The 27,828-nt window shown below is 27.1% G+C and overlaps 1 protein-coding gene across 1 annotated transcript in view; it reads left to right on the top strand.

The window, feature by feature from the left end:
* The first annotated feature begins 13,530 nt into the window (after window positions 1-13,530).
* The window catches only part of Fas1 (fasciclin 1 Fas1 domain-containing), a 276,999-nt gene continuing 262,701 nt past the window's right edge, over window positions 13,531-27,828 (top strand). The window contains exon 1 of the mRNA XM_016057640.4: window positions 13,531-14,021. Coding sequence (XP_015913126.1) covers window positions 13,911-14,021 — 111 coding nt within the window. The 5' untranslated portion in view covers window positions 13,531-13,910. The remainder of the gene's footprint in view (window positions 14,022-27,828) is intronic.

The raw sequence follows: 27,828 nt of genomic DNA, 5'->3' as shown, positions 1-27,828 counted from the left end.
ACAATAAATCAAATAATGAAAAAAAATCAATCTTGTTATATACGTTACTTATTACCTGACTGTCGTACTTCGAAATAAATTCATAATTTCCTCTAGCTGAGAATATTCATGATAGTGAAAAAAATAGTAGTAAGATATTAAATTAAATTAAATAATACTTACGGCATTAAGCGAATACATATTGCTAGAGATTAGAGACCGTCAACAAATACCAGATTAAAAAATAAATGCACTTTTCTGGAACAATTTGTTAATGTATTTTTCATCGTTTAATCCCTCGGGATATAGCTAAAACAAAGCGTTGTGTCTTTATTTTAATGGAAATAGTAAAGTATTTATGATTCATTTTTTGTTGCTGCATTTATTTTTATTTAAAATGCCTAAGGAAAAGACTTTTATGATACAAATATTTTTATTTAAATGCTATTTTGAATCACGTGATAAATTTATGTCGATACAACTTATTACCAATGTAGATAAATTTTATTACATTAGTTTAACAATTTCAAAGCTGCATTTAGAAAATTCAAAAGCTGCATTACAAAGTTCGATCAATACATTGTTGTGATGTGTTTAAATCAAACGTAGCTAAGAAAATTTTAAATATTTCAACTTGAACTTTCAATATTTTAATATTTCAAATTCAAACTTTAATACAGTAATAACTTAGTATTTAAATATAATCTTTTTTTTCTAACATTTGCGTTTTATGAGAATTCTGTTTTGCTTTTTTTTTTTCCTTTGTAAAATCATCCAGCTGATGTCGAAAATTACAAATAAATTGAGAAAATCGTAAATTTTATTTACAATATTATTGGATTGTACTGGAGAAAATTTAGTTTTTTTCCCCCACAGAGGACTTAATTGTATTTTTTCTCAACCAATTTCACACTTAAGCCACATGATTATTATATATTTTGATGATACTTACTTATAAAAGTCTTACTTATAAAAGAATTCGATTGATTCTCCGCTGTAGTTTCTGATTGGTGTCCTTTCACATATATGTAGTCAGTAAAACGCTGTCTTTTTGGCATATTTTACTTTTAAGGATGCTATTCAAACAGGAAACAAATTATCCAATGTGAATGGAGAAGAAGCATTGACGAAACGCCAGTTCAAAGCTGGTTTACAAAATTTTGATAGGGCAATTTCAATGTTGAAGAAATAAGACGTTCAAGAAGGCCAGTTAAAGCTGACGAGGACACAATAAGGACATTTAATGATGCACACCGGCAAATAACAATTCGTGAAATTTCTGAGAGATTAAACTTTTCGAAATAGAGCGTTCACACCTAGGTTTAACTTCAAAGCTCGACACATAGATTCCTCATGTTGTTACGGAAAGAAATTTGTACCATCAGGTTGACATCTGTGATTTGCTACTCAAACGTCAAGGAAATTATTCCTCATTGAAACGCTTCCTGATGGCAAAAATGGGTTGTCTGCAACAATTTTCTGGTCACTACAATATTTTTTTGACGGAAAAACCTATTTGGGGCGTGATCTGAACACGCCTACCTTGACAGCAACAATCACTTCAATTTGAACTCGGCTACTTTCGATAGATGGTCCGCATTGAACAGTTGACTTGCTATTTGTGTCTGCAAAATTGTCCTCATCACGCTGTTGCTACGCCGTCTCAATCACACGCAACGTCGGCCTGTATGGACTCGACTGTTAGTGAAAACATATGAGTGGCCATGACCGTAAACTTAATAAAGCTCTCACAATCAGCACTCAAAATTACGGTGATCTTAATACAGATCTCCCGGCTTCTCACAAAACAGCATTGTATCAGCTAGTGGCATTCCGTTCATAAAATTCTATCACAGATGAAATTCTGGTGGGGTACTACTGCAGTGTATCTACCACTACAAAAATACAATTCCAATTCGCTAACATACAAGACATGTTAACTCGATTCTATGTTGGGGCACCTTTTCATAGATGAAGGCTGACATTGTTGATAAAACTTGCCCCAGAAGGAGGTCAATTATCACCTGCATCACAAATGAATGAAAAAAAAATCCTTTCTTATGAGCGTAGTCTTATGCTACAACTAAAAGAAAAAGTGAAAGGTATTGAACAGAATGCAAAACATATAATAAAATATGTATTCACTATAAGAAATCATGGTGAGAAATTGAATTTACTTTCCGTACAACCCAATAAATATGGGAAAAGTTGGCAACAATCAAATTTTTAAAATATGTTTTATCACAGAAAGAAATATGAAGAGCTGTGGAGATTTAAAAAATTTAATTTGATTTTAATTGTAAGTTAAAATCAAATTAAATTCTTTAAATATTTATAGCTTTCAAATTAAATTCAATAAATATTTATAATAATTTAAATTTTTTTAATTTTAATTGTAAATATTTAAATAATTTAAATATTTACAAATTGTAACAATTATCCTTAAAATATATGGTTAACGATAAAAATAAGCACAACATAATAGTAATAATAAAGAAACAAATACAGTACTAGGGAATAATGTGGAATATAAATCCAGAGTAAACACACACGCAATGTGTTTCAAGCATTTACATTTACGAATTGAATCAAAACTATTAAGAATAGGCAAAATATTTCTCATTTTAAAATAAGTTTCTTATTTTTCTAAATAATCAATTTTATTTAAATTAAGTTTTAAAACTACCAACTAATTAAAAATAATTTTCTTTCCCATATTCCGAAAAAAGAACGCTAAATCTTGTTGAATTAGATTTAACGCTTCTACTTTAATTACAACCCTTCTTTACCGATTTTTTTAGTAATTTTAGCTCTTTTCGCTGCTTTAATTAGGAATTTTACTTTAAAAGTATATTTTGCTTTGTTTTACTTTTCTCAAGAAAGTTTAATTACATTATCATTGTATGGAATAAAGCATGTTTGTTTAACTAAATCATGATTGATTGAACTTTCTAGGGAACTAAATTTGAAAAAATAGAATTTATTATATGTTCTTTAAAGTATAGGATGATGTTTTATATTTGATTTAATTCTAGCTAAAACTGGTAAGAGTTCCATTTTGCGGTGGGTTTAGAACAATCCAAATTTCATTATTTGGCAAAAACTTACAATTTTAAAATGAAACCCGTACCATAGAAAATGCAGGAAAAAATGTTTTTATCTCATACAAATATTTTCATAAAACCATAAAAATGTATGGTAAGAAAGCACATTTTAATAGTTAAAAGTTTCCACGAAAACGTGCCATAATTTGTATAGGTTATTAATAGTTAAAATATTAGTCTACCATCTAATAAACAGATGGCAGCGTAATAATTTTTACTTGATGCTAAATAATGTGTTTTTGTAATAATGTACTTTCTTTCGTAACATTTATGGGGAAAGTCTGAGAATAATTTTTATTTACTCATTTCATTTAATTTTTTGAAGGCCTTATAAAAATTTTATTTTAAGTTTCTGAAAAATCCCCTTAGTATCTAGACACTGCTTAACTAATCTTAAATGATAGTTAGGGTTCTATGTGTATTTAAATTATTTCTTTTAAGTAAAATGTATCTTACTATGTTTTTAAATTGTAATAAATAGTTACTTTTATCACCGCAAATTAATCTACTGCCTACTTCAATTATGATTCTAATGCTAGTTTACAAAACGTTGCATCGCTTTCCTAAAAAGCATATACATTTGAAACAGTTTTTTTTTTTGTGCTACCCATCAGCTAATTCCAAAACTATGAAAATGGCAACTAAAACAAAACATTTAAAATTACTCCAAATGAGTTAAACTCCTCAAAAATTAATAGTACTTAGTAAATGATTTCAATAAACTTATGCTTATCATGAAAAAATTAAACAATTTTTGAAGATGTCTCGAAAGTATAATTTGATAGTCTGGTCATATTAGTGCCAATAATGGCCGAAGACCGATCTTCATATAAAGTCAGTACAGAGTATTTTAAGTGATTGACTTACTCAACCACCACTCCCAAAAAAGTCTTTTTCCAGGGAATCACTCTAGCACCAAGAAGTGTGGAGGGCAGTTGAATTTGGTGCCATTATATAGACTTTTCAAACTACTTTTCAAGCAAAAACTATAGTTGCTGTTCAATATACAAGAAATTTCATCAGTGACAAACCACTTAATGAGAGTAGAAAAAGTAACAAGAAAAACACGTGCTGAGTGGTTTAAAACTTGAACAAGATAATGAAGCTTGACAAAATAATATAAGAAGGGAGGAAAAAATTAGGTGTAAGAGTGCATGGTGAAAACTCCAAGGTGCAAGATGAAGGCATCATATTGGAATAGAGTTTTAAATATTGAAAATAGATGAGATAATAGAATGATCATTAATTAAATTATTAGAATTTTTAAAAATATGGTATGATTCCCAGAAATCAAGATAGCTAGACGAAGAGCAGTACCGAATGATTTCAGCACAAGAAAATTCAAACTTTTTGATTATAATTTCAACTATGCAAGAAGATAGAAGATCGTTTAATATTCTGATTTTAAGCACCACTTTCTAGCTCTTTAAGTTGAAATTCAAGCGTACGTTTAGTTTACCAAATATACGCAAGACCGAACTAATAAAAGATTTCTCAAACATCTCAGATGTTAATCTCAGCTATAAGGTCTTTAAGGCTAGTGAAATTTAGTTTGCTGTGAGAAATTCATCGTGTGTCAATTGTGAGATTGTCACCGTGATTGTAAATGTATTACTTCATTATTCTTTCTTGTTGAATCCATTAAATTCATAATACGGAGAACATGACATGATCATACCGAGACTATAGAATGTCCATTTCTAGACCTTGTACGATAATTTTGATTTATTCAACTCTGTCGAAGTTTATTCTATCCTCATTAGAAAGTCGATTTCCTATAAGTCAAATTGGGGTTCTTTTCTTAAAAAATCATCCAAATCTGTCATAAAAAAACAGCTTTCCTGTTTGAGGAGTTACTCTAACCCCAGCCCCAGGAGGTGAGATTGGGGGTCAGGTTTGGTATTATTAACAGCATCTTTTGAAAAAATTTCATATGTCTATTTTTCAAATATACACCCTTGTGCAAATTAATTGAAACAAACTCAATACATTCAGAAAACTCAGAGAAAATGCTATTTTATTTAAATTTATACAAACTCAAAAATTTTTAGTATATAATATGGTCTCCACGACACTTTATTAACATTTGGACATGATTCGGCATGGATTCCACTAATTTTTTACAGTCATTTATAATATTTGTGTCCTTGTACCACACATGAATTAACGCCGTGATTAACTTCTCCATAGTTGTACAGTCCATATTTAAAGGCGATTCTTGCATATGGCCCAGAGATTCTCAATTGGGTTGATATCCGGAGAGTTCCCTGGCCATTCCAATGTCTCAATTTGATTCTCAGACATGAATTTCTTGACAATTTTGGACGTATGGCAAGGAGCTAAATCCTGTTGAAAAATTCCTGTTCCATCAGGGTATCGTTTCTTCAACTCTGGAACAACTTTTTTACCCAGAATAATAATGTACTGCTCAGAACGCATCATACCGTCAATAGACTGCAAAGGTCCAACCCCATTGTAACCGAAACAACCCCAAAACATCTTCTTTAAAAAACACGAAAAAAAAGTTTGTTTCAATTAATTTGCACAAGGGTGTATATCTGATGTGGACATCGAGATATTTGTCCATTTTCATTCCACATATTTTAGACACCCTCTATATTTACACTAGTTATAAAATCACTTAAAATATCTAATGTGCCCAATTCTATTTTACTTATTTCTAATTAAACACATTTTAATGCAATATTTTATTATTTATTTGAAATTAACTGATGATTATGTCAATATATTAATCAAAAATATAACATCATATAACTACAATTTCAGCATGCTAATGTAAAAGCAGAAAACCTAATAATTAATGTCACGTTAAAAATATACATTTAAAATTCTTAGCTGAAGTTTTCTAGTTTATAATTTTATTAATCGCGTAAATGCATTTAAATTCAAGAACATAATTTCAAATGTAAGCGGATTAGATAACAGACTAATCTTTACTGACGTATTATAAGTAATAAATACAAGTTTATTTATCAAATAATGCTTAGGATATTGCTTCAGTTTTCAAATAAATGTATTTTATTGCAAAGGAAAGAAATATAACTTATTTATAATTCCATATATTGAATATGTACGAGATGGATATTTATTATCACTTAAGCATATCATAATCTGCTAGAAACTGCTATTATTTTTTCAAGAAAGTAATGTCATACGTTTTAGTTTGGGAATAGTTAAGTATAGTTTAGGTTTGGGTATTGGGGTGGTATTGTTTGTTTTAAACTAATAAGTATTTATATCAAGGACAGGTTTTGTTAGATAGTTAAGAGAGTTACTCACTAACAGTACTTTTACTTACAGTATACTCTGAAGTTAGATAGTTTAGGATACTTTTTAAGAAAATAAGTGCAATATTAATATATTATAAATGAAACATGTTAACGAATTATAACTGAGCTTAAATTAGAAAAAGGCTAATTTGCTTTAAAAATTTGAAAATAATCAAAATAAAAAACTTCTTCTATTTTAAAAGCAGCATTTATTTGAATGAATTTTAAAAACAATTAATTATTTTAATGATTTAAAAAGAAATATATTTTATTTAAAATGCAAAATATTTTTTTTTTAAGTTATGACTTTTGATATTTATGATTTGATGGCTTTGATAGTTCAGTGTTTAGAGCATCGGATTACGGGGCTGGGGTTCAATCCTAAAGGACACTTTAACCCGTCAAGTACATGCGATATACGTTCTCGTAAAATCTGCGAAATCGAAAGTCCTGTGGTTGGTCGAGAAGCAATCTTGGATAAAGAGATACAGAGAAAATGTCATTCCCCTTCCGATCTATGTCTAAATTATGGAAGTAGCCTTACGAATGAATGGTGCTTCCATCTGTTGACGGAGTTTTGAGCTAAGTCACACTCCTCCCCTGCGGTTCTCTCTTGTCAAACGAAAAACGCTCCTTTCTGACATAATTCGCAAGGCCAATAGCTGGAGTAGCTGGAGTGCTTGGCTTGTCCTAGTGTCATAAGAAACATCAATATGCCTTGAATTTTTAGGTTACTGAATCGAATGAATTTGTAATTTATCAATTTGAATGATGAGAGCTAGACTTTTGTAAATTCTTTTAATGAAATATAATCGAATTTAATTCCCTGTCTCTTAAAATTAAAGTTCAAGATTTCATCAGTTGTATTATTATTTTAAATTTTAATAAAATATCCAAATAATTTACTTATTCATAAAACTAGGAATATATTACCAGCAACTGCAAAAGATATCGCTTTATTATTGTTATCTTTAACAATATTTGAGAAACATGAAACTAAGAAAGAATAATAATTTGTATTTTTAAATGTAGCCTACAGCGTGATCTACATATTTTACAAGTTCCTTTCAGAACTTAAAAACTGAAAATTGTTCCTATGTCTCAATGAACAATCTATCTATCTTAAATTTGAAGTTTATTGTTTTTACATTCAAAGTAGCTTTAACTAAATTAGACAGATTAAGAAATATTATCTGACTTTTCTATGCCAGCAGCAAACACTGTCTAGCGTATGTTTTGAAGCAATATTTAGGATGTCCAAGGTTTCTTTACTACTTCGTGGATAACGTTTATATCCTTGAAAGTTCACCCAGCAAACACATGGCTCATAAAACATGTTTGATACATAGTAACTAAAAGGTTGGATATAGGCTATAATATTTTTCTGTAAGGATTCAGAAACAGATGTGTTTTGCTTTCGGTAATAAACTTCCTAATATTTTATCGTTTGCCTGAATTTTATGATGAAATTCCTCTTACAGTAAAACGAAATTGAATCTTTAACACTAATATTTTTTCAGTGTAAAAGCTAAAGATTGCATTTAACATATAAAATTTGTCAAGCATTGCATGCCGAGTCTTAAATGCATTTAAAATAATGAATTCTCTGGATTTTATCGCATTTTTATTTCATATTTAGCACACTTTCCTAACTTATATTTTTAAAAAAAATGCAATTTAAAATTCATTTTGAATCTGGATTTACATATTTGTATTAGGTTATTTCGATTATTAAAGAATTATTTTTTCTAAGTTTAGCCATTACGTTTTTTTATTTCAAACTTTGATTTTCATTTTAATTTCAGTTTTGAGGACTTTGTTATTTCTTATTAATTTAACAATATTGTTCCGGGATAAATAATTTGAATCTAATTCTTTTTTGATGGATTTAAAATAGAAAGTATTTAAATTTTCTTTTTAATTTTGCTATAAATATGTAGAATTGACTTTTTTTTAATTATCATATTCATCTGACGATAATAGAAATATTAATTTTTGTGTACGCATGTAATTCTTCTGAAAAATAAATTCATAGTCTAAGTTTTTTCTCATTGAATTGTAACCATTTTTGTTCAGTGAATTGAGTGATACAAAGCAAACAATAATTCGAAAGAAAAACAATTTTTGTAAGCAATAAAATTACCGTAAAATAATGAGAATTTTTTTGGAAATAAATAAAAAAAATGCAAAAAAGACTGATAATTGAAAATATATAATTTGGAGACCCATAAATAAGTAATAATTAAAATTTAGTTATTCAAAATATATATATTCTTAAATTTTAATTAAGCTTTATTTATAAAATATTATGAAAATCAAAAAAAAATTATTACTCAAAATATCTGAAAAATCATAATTCTAAATAAAGTGTAATTCTTAAAAAAACAAATAAACCTAACAATTACTCTAATAAAGTGAAATATCACAACATTTATTTAATTTACATTATATTCATCATGCAGACTTAATGATTATTCTAAATTAATTAATAGTACATTTAATGAAACAATGAAAGTGAAATTTTTCGCAAAATCATTAATATTCATTTCGCTCCATTAAATTCTTCCGTATTCTTTTTGCTAAATTTTTTATTACAGTAGTTGTAAGGTATCTCTATTTTATTATTTTTATTACAAAATCATATTTTAGTTACATTTTAAACCAAAGACAAAAAAATTTTTTTGTGTGTGCATTTTCTAAAATTTTGGTAGAAATCTAGGATATCAATAAAAAAAATAATAATTCTGAAAAAATTGTACCTTTGACAATATTTCCATATAGTTCAAAGAATAAGGATATTATTTATTATCACTCTACACAAATAGAGTAAAAATTATAATTTACTCTTGTATAAAAACAAGAATTTTCCTGTTGTATATTGCTTCGGAAATTTTTATTATTAATAAGAATTCATGTTGCGCATTTAAAGATACACTGAATTTTAATCTTATTGAAATTATGAAAATTTCGATTTATTTTTCTGCCCATATTATTTCTCAATGTTTATGTAATTTCAATTAAAAGAAATATCATTTTAGAAAATACTTTTATAGATGGTTTAGAGTTTAAAAGCGTTATCAAAATATCATAACAACATGCAATATAACGTGTTAGGATAAAACTTTATTTGGGAAAATTAATTAAATTTGAATAAATGCTTACTAGAGATTATCTAATGATTCTTTATTAACACGCAATGCTTACTTGTATGCTTGATTTGTGTACCTTAAAAAATTACATTTTTTAAATAATTATTCTAGCCATAAATTATTCTTGTTTTCTTTGTGACATTAATTCAATATTTTGCACTTAAGATCACATTGTGTTTTAATCTAACTATAGAACATTTATTCTTTTCTACTATATTCTTTATAACACATTTCGAATTAAAAAATACATTTTATAAGCACCTTCGTGGTATTGTTATAATTCGAAACCCTACATTAATACATTTCTTAAAATATTACCTACCTCTTTTCTAACTTAATTCTTCATTTAGATAGTTTACTATCCTAGAGTTATACTATAAAAAATTAAAAGTGCTATCAAATTATCGTATTGACCTGCAATATAACGTGTTAGGAAAAACTTTATTTAAGAAAATTAATTAAATTTGAATATGTACTTACAAGAGATTATATAATTGTCCCTTATTAACACACAATGTTTAATTGTATGCTTGATTTGTATACCCCCAAAAATTGTATTTCATAGAGAAATATTCTTGTCATAAATTATTCTTGTTTTCTTAGTGATATTAATTCAGTATCTTGGAACTTAAGATGTGTTCAAATTTAACCATAGAACACTGATTCTTTTCCATCTTGGCTTTCTTTTATAAGACGTTTCTGATTTAAAAATATGCATTATTAACAAACTCGTGATATTTTCATAATTTCTAAAGCCTATATTAATAAATTCATAAAAATATTACGTATTTCTTTTCCAACTAAGTTATTCAGTTAGACAGTTTACTACTATAATCTTACACTATAAAAAAATCTGTTATGTAACGGAAAATTTCTGGCAGCAAAGTTGCCAGGGATTATCAGAATTGACAGATTGACCAAAATTTACAGTAACTAAGACAACAGAAATTATTTATACACACCATATATTTTCTGTAGATCAGGGTACGGCAAAGAAGTTTAGTATGACGGTATATGTATATGCTCTCTTGTTAGACTATTTTTTTAAACTATTCCATTTCGTACATGATTTTTCGCGATTTTCGAGATATTGAAAACTATTCTGTTTAAAGAATCGTCGTATAATTTTTATTTTCTTCTATCAAGTTCAGACGCTCCAAAGCGGAATTCGAACTCACGACTCCAGACAAACGGATTTGCATTTTCTTCCATGAATCAAATTATTTGTTGCTGCTTTGATATCAAAGTTTTTCAAATTCAAAATTTAAAAAATCTGTGCAAAGCAAATCGAATCTCTATCAATGGTTAAAGATATTATTTGTTAAGAGAAAAAACGCCTCTTTTGATGGATTACGATGCAGTTAAACAATAAATTTCTGTAGTTTCAGAAAATAGAAATTTTCTGTAGGAAAGTGAAAGAATTATTATGCTTTTAACGTAAATTTTTTACAGTGTAGAAACGAGAACTAGAAATTATTTCCTCTCATATTTTCTATTTTATATTAACTTAGAAAATTGTTTTAGGGAAACAACTTAGTTTAATGCAGAAGAAATTGCCGTTTTTTATTTTTCGTTTTGTCTATAAAATTCATCAAATGTAGAAATATGCTGCTGACTTTAATATCTTTAGGTTACTTTTTACTTGGGAAAAGCAATATTCTTTAGAATAAACTTAACAAGTGAAAGCAGTTAAAAAGTATTATGATGCTCAAAACAGCTTTTCATCATTATATTCCTTAAAATATTACGTATTATAGTATATATTTGTTCACAATACGCCTGGTTTTGAGACAAAAATATTACCTCCAATAACTTTTAATCAATTAAGTACACTTTTACAAACTACGTTATACTTAAGTTGATACGTCTGAGAAGTGCTAAATTGCTTAAAATTCATAATTTTACTGTTACAAAAAGAAAGAAAACGCTCTTCATTGAATGGACCTCTTATAGTTTTTTTTAAAGAATTTAGACTTCTGTCCACACCTACTGAAGTAAATACGCCAACTTAAAATATTTCAGAAATAAAATAAATGATTGTTAATTACAAAATAGTTTTCTATTTATTATCATTTAATTTAATCACACTCAAAATAAACTTTATGATAATAAGAATTTTTTTAAGCATATCAATGTGTAAAATGCTTACGTTAATTTAGAGATAGTGAATAAATTGAGAGAGGATTTCCACGTGTAATGCAAATTTTTGACAAACTTCTTTAGGTACCCTAGCAAACGTGTTGTAATTGTTATCATGAATATACTTAGTTGTTCAGGTATAAAAAATATAAAAGCTAACACACTTGATATTTGTCATTTACGATATTTTAAATAGCCTTTATTTATACTACACAAAAAACAAATTAATTGTTTCCTGAACAATGAACATCTATTACATGCATTTATTATCATAAATAATTCTGTAAAACATTTTGTTCAACAACAAAATTTTGTATTGTTGTTATAAGGATACTGTGGAGTACAGTATCGTTACACTGTGGAACAAAGTATCATTGAACCTATTAGAATATGTGTAAAATTAGCATTGTTTCTGGCTCTATGGGAACATAAAAAAGCTGGGATATTTTTACAAAATTGCTTTGGTAATGATTTTGGTAAAATTAAAAATAAAATGTAGTTTCATAATATGCGATAAAATTTAGTAAATGCTGTAAAATTTGTTAATTTTATCATGATAACTTGCATGATATAAAAAACTTGTATTTGGTTCTATTTACTTTTCTGTTTTGTATTTTTTACTTAAAGTGTGAAATAAAAACTATAATTTAAAAGAAAACAAAATTTCCGATAAACCGTTTCCATATGAAAGGAAAAATTTCCAAATAAATGGTTTAAATAACATATATTTTTCCTTTATTAATCTAAATAAATTGAATTATATTTTTTTACCACAAATGTTTTACCTTAGAGTACAGCAATTTTAACCCAATTTTTCTCCTTGCAATAAATCATAAGCCAGCTCATTAAATATAGAAATTAGTTTTTATGGGAAAACCCCATTTTCAAACATTTTTCATCTGTTTCGGAATGTAAAACTTATGTTCATAAATTCCCAAAAACTGCACTTAAAACTTCTTTCACTAAGCTATTTATACATATAAAATGACTATAAAATTGAATCAGCTATGAACTTGAAATCAGCAATGTACAGTGATGCATTTACAAAGAAATACAGTTTAGGTAAATAACAACTTTTCAGGATATTTGAGAATATTTTGACCTGAAACAATAAAATTTAATTCATTTAAGCGAAAAATTCTTCCTTAAAATTATGATTTAAAATTGTCTTTTTATATTTTTAAATCGCACGAGAAATTAATGAATCGGGGAAACTCCGTAAACGATGCTTATCTAGCTTATGAAATGGTGTTCATTGTTTTAATATATCAATTACATTTTAATTTTTGAGAGACATTAACATTAAATTTGTATTTTGCCATTGATAACCATGTTTAAACATAATATTTTATGGTCAACCATTGCTAGCAATTTCATAGCCAATAATTAAATTTGGTTCTTGTATCTGAAAAAATAATTGAACCTTTGTTAAATCCTACAGCAATTTTTGTATCGGAAAATGATTCAGCACTCAAAAAGTACTTTATTAAATATTCGATGCACGTCAGAGAGTAAAAATAAAGATATTTATGTCCCGAAATTTCAAAAATTTTTTATTACGGCTTTTTGAAATTTGGTAAGCGAAACAATTTATAATTTCTTAATGATGTTTTTTACACTAAAACTATAGCAAATCATGAATCATTGATGTCAAACATTAAAATAATAAATAACAAATAAATTATTAACCAGCAGATTCAAGAATACCAAAATAGTTTTTTCTAATAAAGCCAAAAAAGTAATATTTCCATTAATATCACGTCATAAAAAATAAACTCTAAGCTTTTTTTTCTTCCAAATCTCTTTAATTGATGATTCCATGACCATGACAAGTGGCGCAATGTTGGCGACCGCCATTCTGTTGTGTTTAGACTTTTGGCGATAGGGGATAAGGAGGAAATCGGAGGCAACCCTGCGGATCTTGCAGAGGTAAAGCAGGGAGAATTCCATGCTGATTGATTCTAGCAGAGAGCTAGCTGGACTATTTTCTTGCTGTAGCAGTCTTTAGATCACTAGGCGAGTTAATATTACTGAAAATAACAGAATAGGACAACCCAGCACCTAGCGGTTTAGGGATTCCGATAAACTTTAGATTCTTCAAGGGTTTTGTGTTCGCTGTAAAGCAGGCTTTCCTGAAAAGCCAGGACGCCATAACAGTCCAACAAACGCTCTAGTGACATTGTTATTAGAAAGAGAGGACAGTTCTAAGTTATAGCGCCCGTGAACTTTGTTTCTCGGCAGAAAACACGATGATGTTGTGCTCCGTGAACTTTGCGTGCGCTATTATTGTCGCTTGCTTATGTTTCGTAGATTCAGAGTCAATATACGAAGCCCTCGGTAAGAAGCCTCATTTGTCAGAGGTAAGTAATGATTTTTATTTGAATATTTTTTTATACTTTTTAGTTTTATTTTACTCTATGCTGCTATCAAAATGTTATCAGTTTGTTGCTTTGAAAAATGTACAAATTGTTTCCTAAAAGATATAATGCTTCCTGAGTAATAATAAATGGATAATAACTATTACCAGAGTAAAAAAAAAAGGTTAATGATTGACTCAACATTGAAATTTAGTTTTGATGTATTCTTATAAAAAATAGTGAACTTCAATTATTTTTTTAAAACTTTAAATAATGGTATTTATATTTTTTAATGGAAATAATATTATATCATTATAAACAGCTATTTACTTCTCACAAATATAAAATTTTACCAATTAAAAAAAAATCATTGGCATTTACATTTGATTCTGAACTCTAAGAGCAGTAAGAGAAAAGTGCAAACTCATAAAGTCATTATGATGATTTGAAACTTATTAATGTTTTGTGTATTGTAATTTTAAAACTAATACTGTTTTGTTAAACGTTTTTAAGAGTTTTGTTGTAAAACAGTGAACAGAATGGTCATATTTTTAAAAAGGAAGTTATTTGTTTAGTATTCTGATTTTAAAATATATTTTGTATTATTAAAGTTAGAAAAATACATCAATTAAAAAAATCTATATTTTCTACCCTAATATGCTTAATGATTAAAAATTACAAAACGTGCAATATTTTTATAAAAGAAATTGAATTAATTAAATTTTTCTTATCTTTAATAATTTGTTTCTTAAAAATGAAATAAGTAAACAACTTCGTCAGTTTTCTAGCAGTTTAATGCTACAAAAATAAAATCAGTGGAAAAATATCAAAAAATATAACAACCGTTATGTAGAAAACGGTTGTTCATTTTGAAGTATTTTTCGTATAAAAAGTAAATTTACATGTTCGTGAAATATTTCTATAGTGTATATATTACTCAAAAAAACTTCATAAACCTCGTACCATTTAAAATTGTCCATTCTTGATGCATTCTGAGTCGGTTTATTTTCCTATTTAGTATTTAAACTGGAATTTCGCTATTTTTAAGGAAAAAAATATTTTTTTAAAAAAAAGCAATTTACTTTCAAGTAAAAGAAAATGTACTGATAACAGCATTTAACAGATTTTTCTTTCTCGTGACTTTTGACAAGTAAAAATAAAATATAAATAAAATATGAATAACTTTTTGTATAAAATAAAAATAAAAAATAGTTTGCAAAAAAAAAACATAAAAATTTAAATAAATTGGATTTATGTTTTAGTTTATAAAATATTAATGCCCATGGTAAATGTCCCTTATTATATATGGGTCATTATAAATGGGTATAGGACACGAAATTTGCTAACATTTTGAGACTTTTTTATTTGATTAAAAGAAATCAATTTATTGTTCTTTTTTCAAAGAATTTGGACATTATACAAATTTTATAACTTTTTTCATGTATGCAATCAATTTTTTAAAGTTTATTTTAATTTTTAAATGGTTTTAATTTTTTTCTGCTGTAAACAAAAGGTGCTGAGAATACAATGAATTACATGTGACGTTTTTCTTTTCACAAAATATATCACAAAGCTTCATTAATTTTTGAATATACGTATAAAATTATTAAACTACGCAAAAGGCGAATTAAAATAGTCCATATTAAAATAAAGTAATAAATAAATTCCAAATAAATCATATATATAGCACAATATTAGCCGAATTATAATTTCATGGAGTAATCTTATAAGGCGATTTTACCGCAAGACATCGGTTCTTCAATTTGCTAGGAGAAAAGAAGGCTAGTGCTGCAGGAAAACAAGCATACTGATTCACTCGAGAAAAATAGTTACTTCTAATCACGAAACCTAACTTCTTAAGTTGCATTTCCTTACAAGAAATAGGGTGCTTTTAAGAATGTTTTGAGGATGACAAGTCTGAAGAAATAAATCTGAGGTTGTAAATGAGGTTAAGTTTTTATGAGGAAATGTCTTACGTTAACCTCAATTTCAGCCTCATGTACAACTCATAAAATCAACCTCATATATAGCTCAGCAATGCTTTTAGTTGAAATTGGGTGTAATTATTCACACCTCAAATATACTTATTTGCTTGTAGTGTAGAAAAAACTGTAAACCTCAAAAACAACTTCTTTGAACTGGTTCTTCTTTTGTTGATTTCTATTAATCTCAAAACAATCTAAAGTATAATAAAATAATTTTTTTCACCTTGATCATAAGTTTTGAAGGTTGATTTTTTAAGATTGATTTTTTAGGGATCAAATAAACCTTAAATCAACATTAACATTTCAAAAGAAACTAAATTAATCCCTGAAAAAAACTGAGATTTTGTAAAGGTTGATAGTAAGATAGTTTAGAGTTCTGGAATTTTGAAATATCTTTTAAATCTCAGAAAATAAAATAAATGTTTATTACGACCAGAAAATTAGTACTTAACATTTATACGTATTATTCATTACAATATTTTTTAGAATGCTATTTATTTATCTCGGTTACGGTAATAATAATAATAAAAGCTGATAATTGTAATATTTGTTCTTAAAGATCACAAATTTGTAAAATGTTTAGAAATTCTGAGTTTTCACCCGAAGATAAAACTAAGAATTTCGAAAAAAGATTTGCTTAAATGGTACACTCATGGACAAAAAAATTAGTGCACCAAGAAGGAGCAGTCAAAATGAAACGAAATTTTACATACGTAATGACTACTTTGATATAAGTAAATGTTTAGAAAATCAAGGAAAAACGATGATTTTCCAATCATTTACTTACATCAAAGTAGTCATTACATATGTGAAATTTCGTTTCATTTTGACGACTCCTTCTTGGTGCGCTAATTTTTTTGTCCATGAGTGTATTTTACATAACACTGTATGAAATATCTATTTTTTTAAACAAAAGTGTATTTATGAAATATAATTTTGATACATAAGTTATTTGCTAGAGATCCAACAAATAAACTCAGTGTTTATGTACAATTCACAATGTTGATGTGCATTGTAATTATAAATAAATTAAAATATCAGAATGACACTAGGTTGAAACTTCATGTAAGTGAGTTTGTAAACAATTTCATGATACCATGAGGAATCTCCTTAGATTTATTAAAAAGTAAAGACTTCCAGCAGCAGCCCATTATGAACCAGGGTGGTCTTGGAAGTTAAGGCTCCACAATTTTGTGACCAACGGCATGACTTTTGTGTGGTGAGCACTGCGCACAGGAAACCTTCACTTATCAGATTAGCTGACACTCATCAATCTGGAGCTGTGTGGATTTTTAAGCCATCACTGGGGATCGAACTTTAGTTCTTTACAATTGCAGTTAGATATTTAACCACTGATCCCTCGCGGTTCTACAATATATTTGTAATACCGGGAGAATAGTTGATAGAAAGTTTAGAATTAATACTTTTTTTAGAAATAAAAAATGTATAATATTAAAACTTACACTATGATAAAACTTAAATTTAATAGAATAAGATGACGTGTTTTATTATAGTTTAACGAATTTGTATCAAAATATCTCGCAAAACAAACATTTATGCATTAGGTTGTCCTTTCTCTTAAATAGAAAATAAAACAAAAAAAAAAGAAATAATTAACTTTTAAACTAATAATTATTGTATATGTATTAAAATCCAATCCAATAGCAAAGCCTTAAAAATAAACAAATAAAGTAAATAAAAAAATTTATTGATAATTATTGCTTTAATGCATTTCTGCCGAAATACTTCAAAACAAACATCACTGCTTTTGTGTGCCATTATCCACATTCAGGTGGAAATACCTAATGAAATTTGTACTGCATATTTTACCCACTATTGTTTTAAAAACGTTAGCATCATTGATCAGAGAACAACAATGGACACAAACTCAGAGAAATTTATTGCGTAATCATAAAAACACTCTCATATAATTGTTTTTTGTTTATATACATAACAATATTGGATAATACATTTATCCAAGAATAGAAGTACATTTTATCTCTGCCACATATATCAGCACACATTTCTGTTCGAAGATATTAAATGTCTTAACTCCATAATGTAATCATTAGTTTCGTTCGAAAAATAAAACTATTTACGAAATAGACACCAATCCGTAGAATAAATCTTTGTCTTACGAATAATCAAATAAATACTAACTTCGCAAACGAAATCCTTTTGAAATATATTATGCATATTTATAAAGTCAATAAATTCTATTTAATCTCACATCGTTATGCGGTAAGCAACTGCTTGTCTCTTTTGTAAAGCTAAGAATATTTATCGCTTATAAGATTGTGTTTGATGCTATTTTCAAATTACTTAAACGCTTCAAATAAATGTTTTGATAAATTAGTCTTTAGACAAGTTATGTATAAAAGTACTATATATTTTATTATAGATATTCACAGTTCCTTTGTATTTGACTCATTATTATGTTCAAATTATTTACTACATCTAAGTATATATTTGCGCAATTTTCCTTTAAAATGTTAGCTTAAAAAAAAGTTCACTTGTTTATTAAGAAATGTAAAAAAAGTAATCTGATAGAATTCATAATATTTTTTATAAAAAAAATCATAGAAATGTTTAGTTTGCTGAATTTTTAAATCTATAATAATTGGTACTTTTAAAAGAAACAATTGGTATTGTTTTTCAAATTTTTGTGAAATTCCAAAACCTTTACTAATAACATTTATTACATATATTTAGAATGTAGCATATACATCTGGTTATAATAAAGAATACTTTTGTAATAAAATTTAATAAAAAAATGTTTACAAATGCGAGTGTCTAATAAAGAGCTGATATTTGTAAGAGACTTTTGCATTCTTTTGTAGACTTTTTGCTAAAGTTTACAATTCTGCAATTCAATATACTCTTAAGACATCGATTCAAATTACAATATTGGTCACAATTATAATAATACAATATTGGTCAATATTAATCACAATAATGGTAGCATAAACTGCAATTTCTTGCCGATTTGTTGCTACCTTTAAAAGTTTTAAATTGAACCACTTTTTAGTTTCAAGTTTAACCATTGTATCAGATAATCAATTGTAGGAAAGATTATTTTGCTGGAAAATGTGGTTCAACTTCGAATATGAGTTCAATATATTGAACGATATTATGACGCAAACATGTCCAAAATATCTAACAATCAAGAGAAAAATTGATTTGAAAAAAAATTAATGCGACATAATATATTAATTTAAAGGAGGCTAAAAATTTGTTTTTCTGAAAATTTTCCTGTATTTAGTACAGTTCATCTAAAGGCATTCATTGTGGCTGTCCAATTGTATGTATATCATCAATATTTTGAATAGCTTTACATATAACTCTTCATTTTTACAATCTTAAACAATATGATTTTTATTAATCCTTCTATTACAGACACTTTTATCAACTTCAGAAAATAAGTTAGTTGGATGGAAAAGTCTTACATATCTTCTCTAGTTAACATATTTTTATAAAAATCAGTGTCACAAAAAACTATTAAATTTAAACATTATATCATAATTTCATGTTTATATAAGAAAACATAATCAAATAATTATATAATCATAAACATTAAACATTTAAAAAAATGTTTTTTATTGAGAATAAATACAATTCGGATTATATTGATAATACTGATTGACTTTGCAGTATCAGAACTAATAATTTTTATGAGTTATAATTTTTTTTTCGATACATAATGATTTCGTCATCAAACATCAGAAACCTTTCTCTCCATACCAAACACAATAATATTCCTACTCTCCTAAATTGATGACAATATTATTTAGTTTAATAAACTCTTAATTCTGAATTTCCTTTTAATATTTCGGAACTAAATATTTAAAAAAAGTATGCAATCGTTGAGGATACAGTCTGAGCTAGAATCATAATAAATAATAATAACTTTTTGTTATATTTTAAGACCAATTTAAAAAATCATTTTTTTCATCCGGTTGCAAAACTAAAGAAATGTATAAAAGAGAAATCTAAGAACACCAGTGTTATCTTATTTCTGGAGTCTGAGACTACAGTTTCTACCTGCTAAAGAATTTGACAACAGCTTCATAACAACTGTGTGTGAAATAAAACAGAAAAACAATGCAGAGCACCTAAATAACTTTCAATTCAATAATCGGTTTTTTCATGTATTGAGATGCAATTTCAATGCTTTGGAAGTTTTAACTTGCATATACTAATGGATTGAACACGGCATTTTGAATTACGGATCAGGCAAAAAAAAAGCAAATTTTTCTTAAAGGAATTTTCCTTTTTCTGACTGTCTGGAATTTTTTACACTCAAAATATCTAGAGTAACCGTAATATGAAAAACAAGGTATAAATGTATCATATTTCATACACTTCGTATTTTGTGATATGTTCTAAACCATTTATAAGAATCAAAAAATATACACACAGTTAAGAAATCCATGTGAAGCCTTTTTTAAGATAATTTATTATTTTTTATAATTTATTTGACTAATGATAAAAATGAAAAAAAAAATCATGTTTTTTATCATTTTTTTAAAATTTTCTTATTTTAAATGACAAAACTTAAAATTTGAACAAAATTGTCCCTTTAGTTTCTAAAAAATCGAACTTCATAAAAGGTCGTATTATTTTATTTCTTTCACAACAACTGCCGGATCAATTCTGTTTAAATTTCATTATTTTAAACTTCATAGTTTAAAACTATAAAAATCATCGAAATTCAATTCAAAATCAATCAAAATTTCTCTTCCATTATTAAATTAAATAATAAAAAGAATGCTAAATAATTTTTAAAAAATTTTATATCTCTCTTGAATTTGTTATTACATATATAAGTTTTTTTGCCTCATGTTTAATTTGTTTAAATTTTAATTAATTCTCCTTAAATTTGTTTAAATAATTAAGTAAAAGTAATAACATTATAAATAAAACGAAACATGACGAAAAAAAGTTGAAATTAATATTAAATGGTTCGAAATTTTAAACGCTTTCGTTACCGAACTATTGCAACCATACTTATGAACAGGCGGCTACTCAAAATTTGAGGGTAATAAATTAAAATCCCTAAAAAGAAAGTTATTTTTATTTTAATAACTTTTTATATTTGATTTCATAACATAAAATACCGTTTACTCAAATTAATAAACATATTTTACTTTAGACTTTTGAACTATAATTGTATGTTAATGCATGAAAATCTGCCTAGTTGATATTGAAACAATTAAGTTCTGTAAAACACTATTGAATAAACTTGAGGAGAAATTTAATTTATAAAAAACAACATAAAAATGCTTAAAATACACAAAACTAAGCAGTCGTTGCATCCAGATTACATGCAGATTGCATCCAGATTAATATTATATGTTCAAGTTATAACGATTTTTCATTTTATCCAAATAGTTGGCCATTTTTTGATCGTTGTATATTTTTTGAAATGATAACGCTGGAGAATTTTTTTCTGTCACAGAACATTTTTAACAGACCCTAGATACTTTTGTATGTCTGATATCAAATCTGCAATTGATTTTGTATGTCTGATATCAAATCTGCAATTGATTTCCCTCTCCAAACTACATTTTTTGGTGACATCTTTTGTCGATTTTTTGTCAAAATGTTGCAAGCTTTGAAACGTAATATACAACAGGAATCGCATAAATGCTTCTCTTCTTCTAATTGGCACGACAGCCCAGGATGGGCCTTGGCTTTCTCAACAAGCCTATGCCAGGATATTCTTCCCTTATCCAAGGTTCTCCAGTTTAGTATCCTTAAAACCTGTAGGTCCTTTTCAAGGCAGTTTAAAAATCTTAGGTTTGGCCGTCCTCTTTTTCTTGTACTTGTTGCCCTGGCACTGAAAACTTTTTTGGTTGTCCTGCTATCCTCCATTCTTATAATGTGGCCTGCCCATTTAATCCTTTGAATTTTGATAAATTTAATGACATCAGGTTCTTTATATGCTTTGTAAAGTTCCGTGTTTGATCTTCCAAACCAGGTACCGCTTTTATTTATTCCACCAAAAATGCTTCGCAGTATTTTTCTCTCAAATCTAGCTATCATATTTTCATCTCCGCGGGTCATTGCCCAGGTCTCACATGCGTATGTAAGCACTGATCGTATAAGACATTTATAGAGTAACACTTTTGCTTTTCTTTTTATTAGGCTTGACTTAAGATATTTTCTTAGACCATAAAAACGCTTATTTGCCATCGTGATTCTCGCGTGTATTTCTTGTGCAGTGTCGCTTTTGTCGTTGATCTTAGACCCCAAATAGGTGAAGCTATCAACGATCGCATAAATGCTACTACAAGCTTTTATGAAGTTAGGGCACATAATCAAGATTAAAATTGCATAGGAGCAGCATGCCAGAAAATGTCACTATACGCCGGTAGTGGCGTTCTTCTATTATGAACTGCTTCTTTCTGTGCCTCTGAACATAAGGAAGAGCCCATAGCCAGCCGCGAACTGTATTTTCGGACATGGGTTATTTTACAAGTCCAATCCTAATGATGTTGTCCTAACTGTTCTAGAAGTTTGTCGCAAGGTTTACGCTATCTCATGTTATTTATAACGCTTTTAAATTTGTACATTCAGACAAACATCTAGTATAAATGTTAACATAGCATATAAATGTTATTAAAAAAATTTGTAGCTTTAGAAGCAAAACGTTTTTTTCATTTGAAATATCTACAACTGAATCAGGCAAAATCAAATATTTGTATAAAAATAATACAAATTGTGTTACCCAGAGTAATTTATTAGCTTAGTACAATTGTTTAGATAAAAAATAGTTTCAGAAATATCATAATAATTTTATAAATATCTATTACTTAAATTAAATATATTACCTCATTACTTTCTTTTTTTGTCATGTAATTTTTATATTTGTACGAAAAAGTCAGTAACATCAAAATACTACATTTCCGCAATTACTTACATTATAGTTTAAATGAAAGTTAAAAAAAAACAAAACGAACCTATAAAATTTCAAACATCAATCTCAGATTTATTCTAACTTTTTTCGCTATGAAGATTTACGATTCATTACATGATGATTCATTGATTCCAAAATTTCATTATTTTGAAGCTCTTCATTAAGCTGATGTACGCGGGGGACATGATTAAAGAATGCTGATTGGTGGCAAAGGAAAAACTTCATTTCTCTTGGGTAACATTTTTTCATGGTTAAATCCCAAAAGAATTTAGGAAACGTGGTACGATACAGCGTCCACGCTTATTTTCCTTTTCGTGATCTTTTTTTAAAAGCAACTATGCTTTCAGTCAAGCAATTACGGGAAGCAAGCAATTATAACACTACCTGGGTGTATTTTTTTAGTTGACTTTTTCAAAAATAGCGAGAGAAATTGTGAGACTGGATTTTATATTTTATTTTTTCTTGAGAAAAAATGAAAGATTTTACATCATTATTTTTCTTTATAAAAATATGTATTAAAATAATCATATATATAAAATAACCTAATCATTAAATTGGATTACTTAATACAATGTAAAATAAGGAATGGAGTTTTCTTTATTGTAAAATTTTTTGCCGTAAATTATTTTTACTTAAACATACATATTTAGTTTTTCTTACTTGGTGTTTATTTTAATAATGTTATTCCTGATTGAAAAAAAAAACATTTTTCTACCGGGGAAAATAATTTATATTTTTTGCTCTAATTTTAAAGAAAGATTTTTTTAAAGTATTGTTTTTTTTCTTCATGATTACTCACGTCAAAAGTCCGTTGTTTGAAAATGCACTGATTTTGTATGCAATAGGTTTGAGAAAATAAAATTTTTATTTGCATTTTTTTCCCGTATTTAATACGATTTAGTAGATTAAAAACTCTGAATTTAAATATCGGGGCAAATTAACCAATTTTTGTGAGAGTTGCACTGTAAAAATTCTGGATCAATGTATGGCGTTTTGAGTGCATCATCCGTAAAATCTATTTTAACATGAAATTTTATACCGTCCTTTTTACGGTAATATTTATTTAATTTGAGAAATTCAGTGATTTCAATGAAATTTGATCCATAATTGGTTGCAGAGTGCTTATTATGATAATTATTATAATTTATGTAATAAAAGTATAATTTTCATCATACAATTAAAGTGTTAAGTGCTCAAGGGTTTGAGGGTTCGTCAAGAAATTACGAAGGAAAAAGAGTGTTTTTGGACACCTTATGCCGAACAATACAGCAATAAGCTTGTAAATTGTTCAAATACTTAATTATACTATGCAATAACTGGAAAAAAAACTTTCAAAAAGATACAGACATTTATATAAAAAAACTAATTTTTCGTTTTAATATTTTTAATATAACTGTGGAAATATTCAATAAAATCAAGCAAATAATTTTTAATTAAGAGAAACAAATATCAATAAAAAAAGTTTCTTTTGCTAGATATAAGCATTTTAAGTTATCCTTTCATACTGCATATGTGTTTTTTTCATTATTTTGCTCTGAATTGTATTAGGTAACTTGCAAAAACAAAAGACAAAGTCCGATTGGAATATCTTAAAAATTAAAAAAATCTGCAATTTTCTAGGTGGCTTTTGAAAAAACTTCTCTGTTGGGTATTAGATTTTATTTTGCACTATTGAACAAATTTATAAAAAATAACATCGACATTATAGAGGACCATCCACTACCGAAGTATGTTTTATTTCACATATTTCCCTTCCTTATACCATCACATTTTATTATTCGAACAATGAATGAACAATCATTTGTCATTCGAACAACAATATTAACATTTGTTATTGAATTTTGTTATATAAAACAAAATGATGTTTGAAATGGAATTTGTGGAATGCCCCTCATAATTTAGAGCTTTCTCTCAAAATTTACAAAAATTTACTCAGAAAATTTAGAGAAACTATTTACATTTTAAAGATATTCTAGTCGGACATTTTTCATAAATTACTAAATATGATTCAGAACAAAAATTATGCAGAAAAATTTTTGTTATTATTTGAATATTTCCCTAATTTTTTTTTATCAATTGCAGTGAGAAAACATTAGGCAGAAAAATTATTTTTTTTAAAAAATGTCCACATCTTCATGAATAATTTGGCTATATTTACGAAATATTTTGCGTAAATTTCCCATAATAAACAAAGTTATAGAGATAAGCTTATTGCTATTTTATTTTGCATAGGCTGTTAAAAATAATCTTTCTTGTTTACTTCAACCCTCTAAAAGCTTTAAATTTCATTAATACGTATGAGAAATTACTCGGCTTAAGCACCTCTAAATTTATAAAATAATTCTCTTTAATATTTCTCGAGAAATCTGAAAAAAAGCTGAAAGCGTCTCTTTTATTATTCTAGAATAGTGTATATTATACCAACATTGTTGTGGATACGAATCAGGATCAGTTACTGTTTTAGCCAGTTTTCCTCAAAAAGCCAACTTTTAGAGGTTTGTCAAAAGCAATCATATCATCAACTTAACAATCGCAATCCTATTAATTATCCTATATATATAATGTCATAACTATGCGCCTCTTTACTAATTTCAATGGATGAATAAAAATTAACTGTCATATTCAGATAAATACAAGTATTTACAAGTAAAATTGAATAATAAATGATAGTGTATATTATACAACCATCGTAGTGGATACTGAACAGGATCCAAAAATTATTTAAACAGCTTTCATCTCTATTCAAAATGCAAACTTTCAAAAGTATGTCAAAAGCAATCATATTAACCTAATGATCACAACCCTACAAATTGTGCCATATATAATATCATAACTATGCGCCTTTTTACTAACTTCAATGGTTGAATAACCTTTTCAGTAAAAAGTCGTTGACATATTCAGATGGATACAAATGCTTACAAGTGAAAAGAAAATAAATACATTATAGTGCATATCATTCGACTATCGTAGTGGATACGAAACGGTATCAATAAATTATTTAACCAGCTTTCATCTGTATTCAAAAAGCAAACTTTCAAAGCTGTGTCCAAAAAACAGTCATATCACCCACTTAACCATCGTAACCCTGCAAATTGTCCTATGTATAATGTCATAACTATACGTCTTTTTACTAACTTCAATGGTTGAATAACCTTTTCAGTAGAAAGTCGTTGACATATTCAGATGGATACAAATGCTTACAAGTGAAAAGAAAATAAATACATTATAGTGCATATCATTCGACCATCGTAGTGGATACGAAACGGTATCAATAAATTATTTAACCAGCTTTCATCTGTATTCAAAAAGCAAACTTTAAGAGCTGTGTCCAAAAAACAGTCATATCACCCACTTAACCATCGTAACCCTGCAAATTGTCCTATGTATAATGTCATAACTATACGTCTTTTTACTAACTTCAATGGTTGAATAACCTTTTCAGTAGAAAGTCGTTGACATATTCAGATGGATACAAATGCTTACAAGTGAAAAGAAAATAAATACATTATAGTGCATATCATTCGACCATCGTAGTGGATACGAAACGGTATCAATAAATTATTTAACCAGCTTTCATCTGTATTCAAAAAGCAAACTTTAAAAGCTGTGTCCAAAAAACAGTCATATCACCCACTTAACCATCGTAACCCTGCAAATTGTCCTATGTATAATGTCATAACTATACGTCTTTTTATTAACTTCAATGGTTGAATAACCTTTTTTCTATAAATATTAATTGACATCTTTAAGTTAATGCAAGTATTTACAAGTAGTAAAAATGAAAACCCTAATTATCAAACTAAAAAAGAAATTCCTACTAATGTTCAATACGATTATCGTAAATAAAATTAAACGAATATACTTTTCTTGTTTTCTTAGAAAAATATTGCTGTTTGCTCTATATTTTAAGGATATATAATTTCTATTCTACTTCTTTCTAATGCGTTACCATCTGTTTCTTTGTCCTTCTGTAAATGTTAACTCATCCATAATGTATTGTATTCTGCTGAAGGTTTTCGCTTGCATTGCTTTCAGGATGCAGAAGTTTGACTGTGCATTGATTGAATGATATTCTGTTTTTGATCAAAAAGTAAACCTTACAATGTATGTTGCTTCATTTCTTTATATTTAACATAGTATAAACAATATACGTATTGTTTTACGTGTAATCAGATTTTTATTCCATGTTTTAATTTTAACCTGTGTGGAATTATATGAAAACCAGTTTTCCCTTTATAAAGTTACCAATCATTAATTTGGAATACATTTTGTTCAATCTTATACATTTTATTTTAAAGCTTATTTCTGAAGCTTCGATAAAAGATGGTTTTAAAAGTTGTTGTTAGGTCTTTTTTAAAAGTTGTTGTTAGGTTGTATAGTCGCCTTTTAAAAAAATTAACACAGATTAAAAATTATTAAAAATTTAAAGTTTTGTATAATAATATTTTAAGCCTCATAAAAACATTTTAATTAGCAAAATGAAATAGAAAAATATTCCAAAATAATTTTAGGAGCCTTAATAACTAGGTAAATTATATTCACATAATAATTCTGTAGATTTAAATATATGGGAAACAGGGAAAATATGTTAAATGTGTAAGAATTCTAAATAAGGATTCTTGTACATTCTTTCGTTGTATATATTTATTAATTAAATTTTCTTTTTCTTACACACAAAAATCAACAAATATTAGAAAATATAAATTTTATATGCTGAAATCTTATGCAAAAACTACAAAGAAATTGAAAATTACATGTCTCAAGAAATGCTTGTAATAAATATGATGCATAAATCATATTACTATTTATACTTTCTTGCCATTTTTATGTAAAAATGGCAAGAAATTATGAGAAACACTTAAATAAAAGTGTGAGAAAGTGTTGAGAAATACTTAAACAAAATAAA

The sequence above is a fragment of the Parasteatoda tepidariorum genome, chromosome 11, assembly GCF_982258835.1.
Source record: "Parasteatoda tepidariorum strain Cologne lab strain chromosome 11, Ptep-v5.0, whole genome shotgun sequence".
Classification (NCBI taxonomy): domain Eukaryota; kingdom Metazoa; phylum Arthropoda; class Arachnida; order Araneae; family Theridiidae; genus Parasteatoda; species Parasteatoda tepidariorum.
This window is presented reverse-complemented; position numbering and strand designations above follow the sequence as displayed.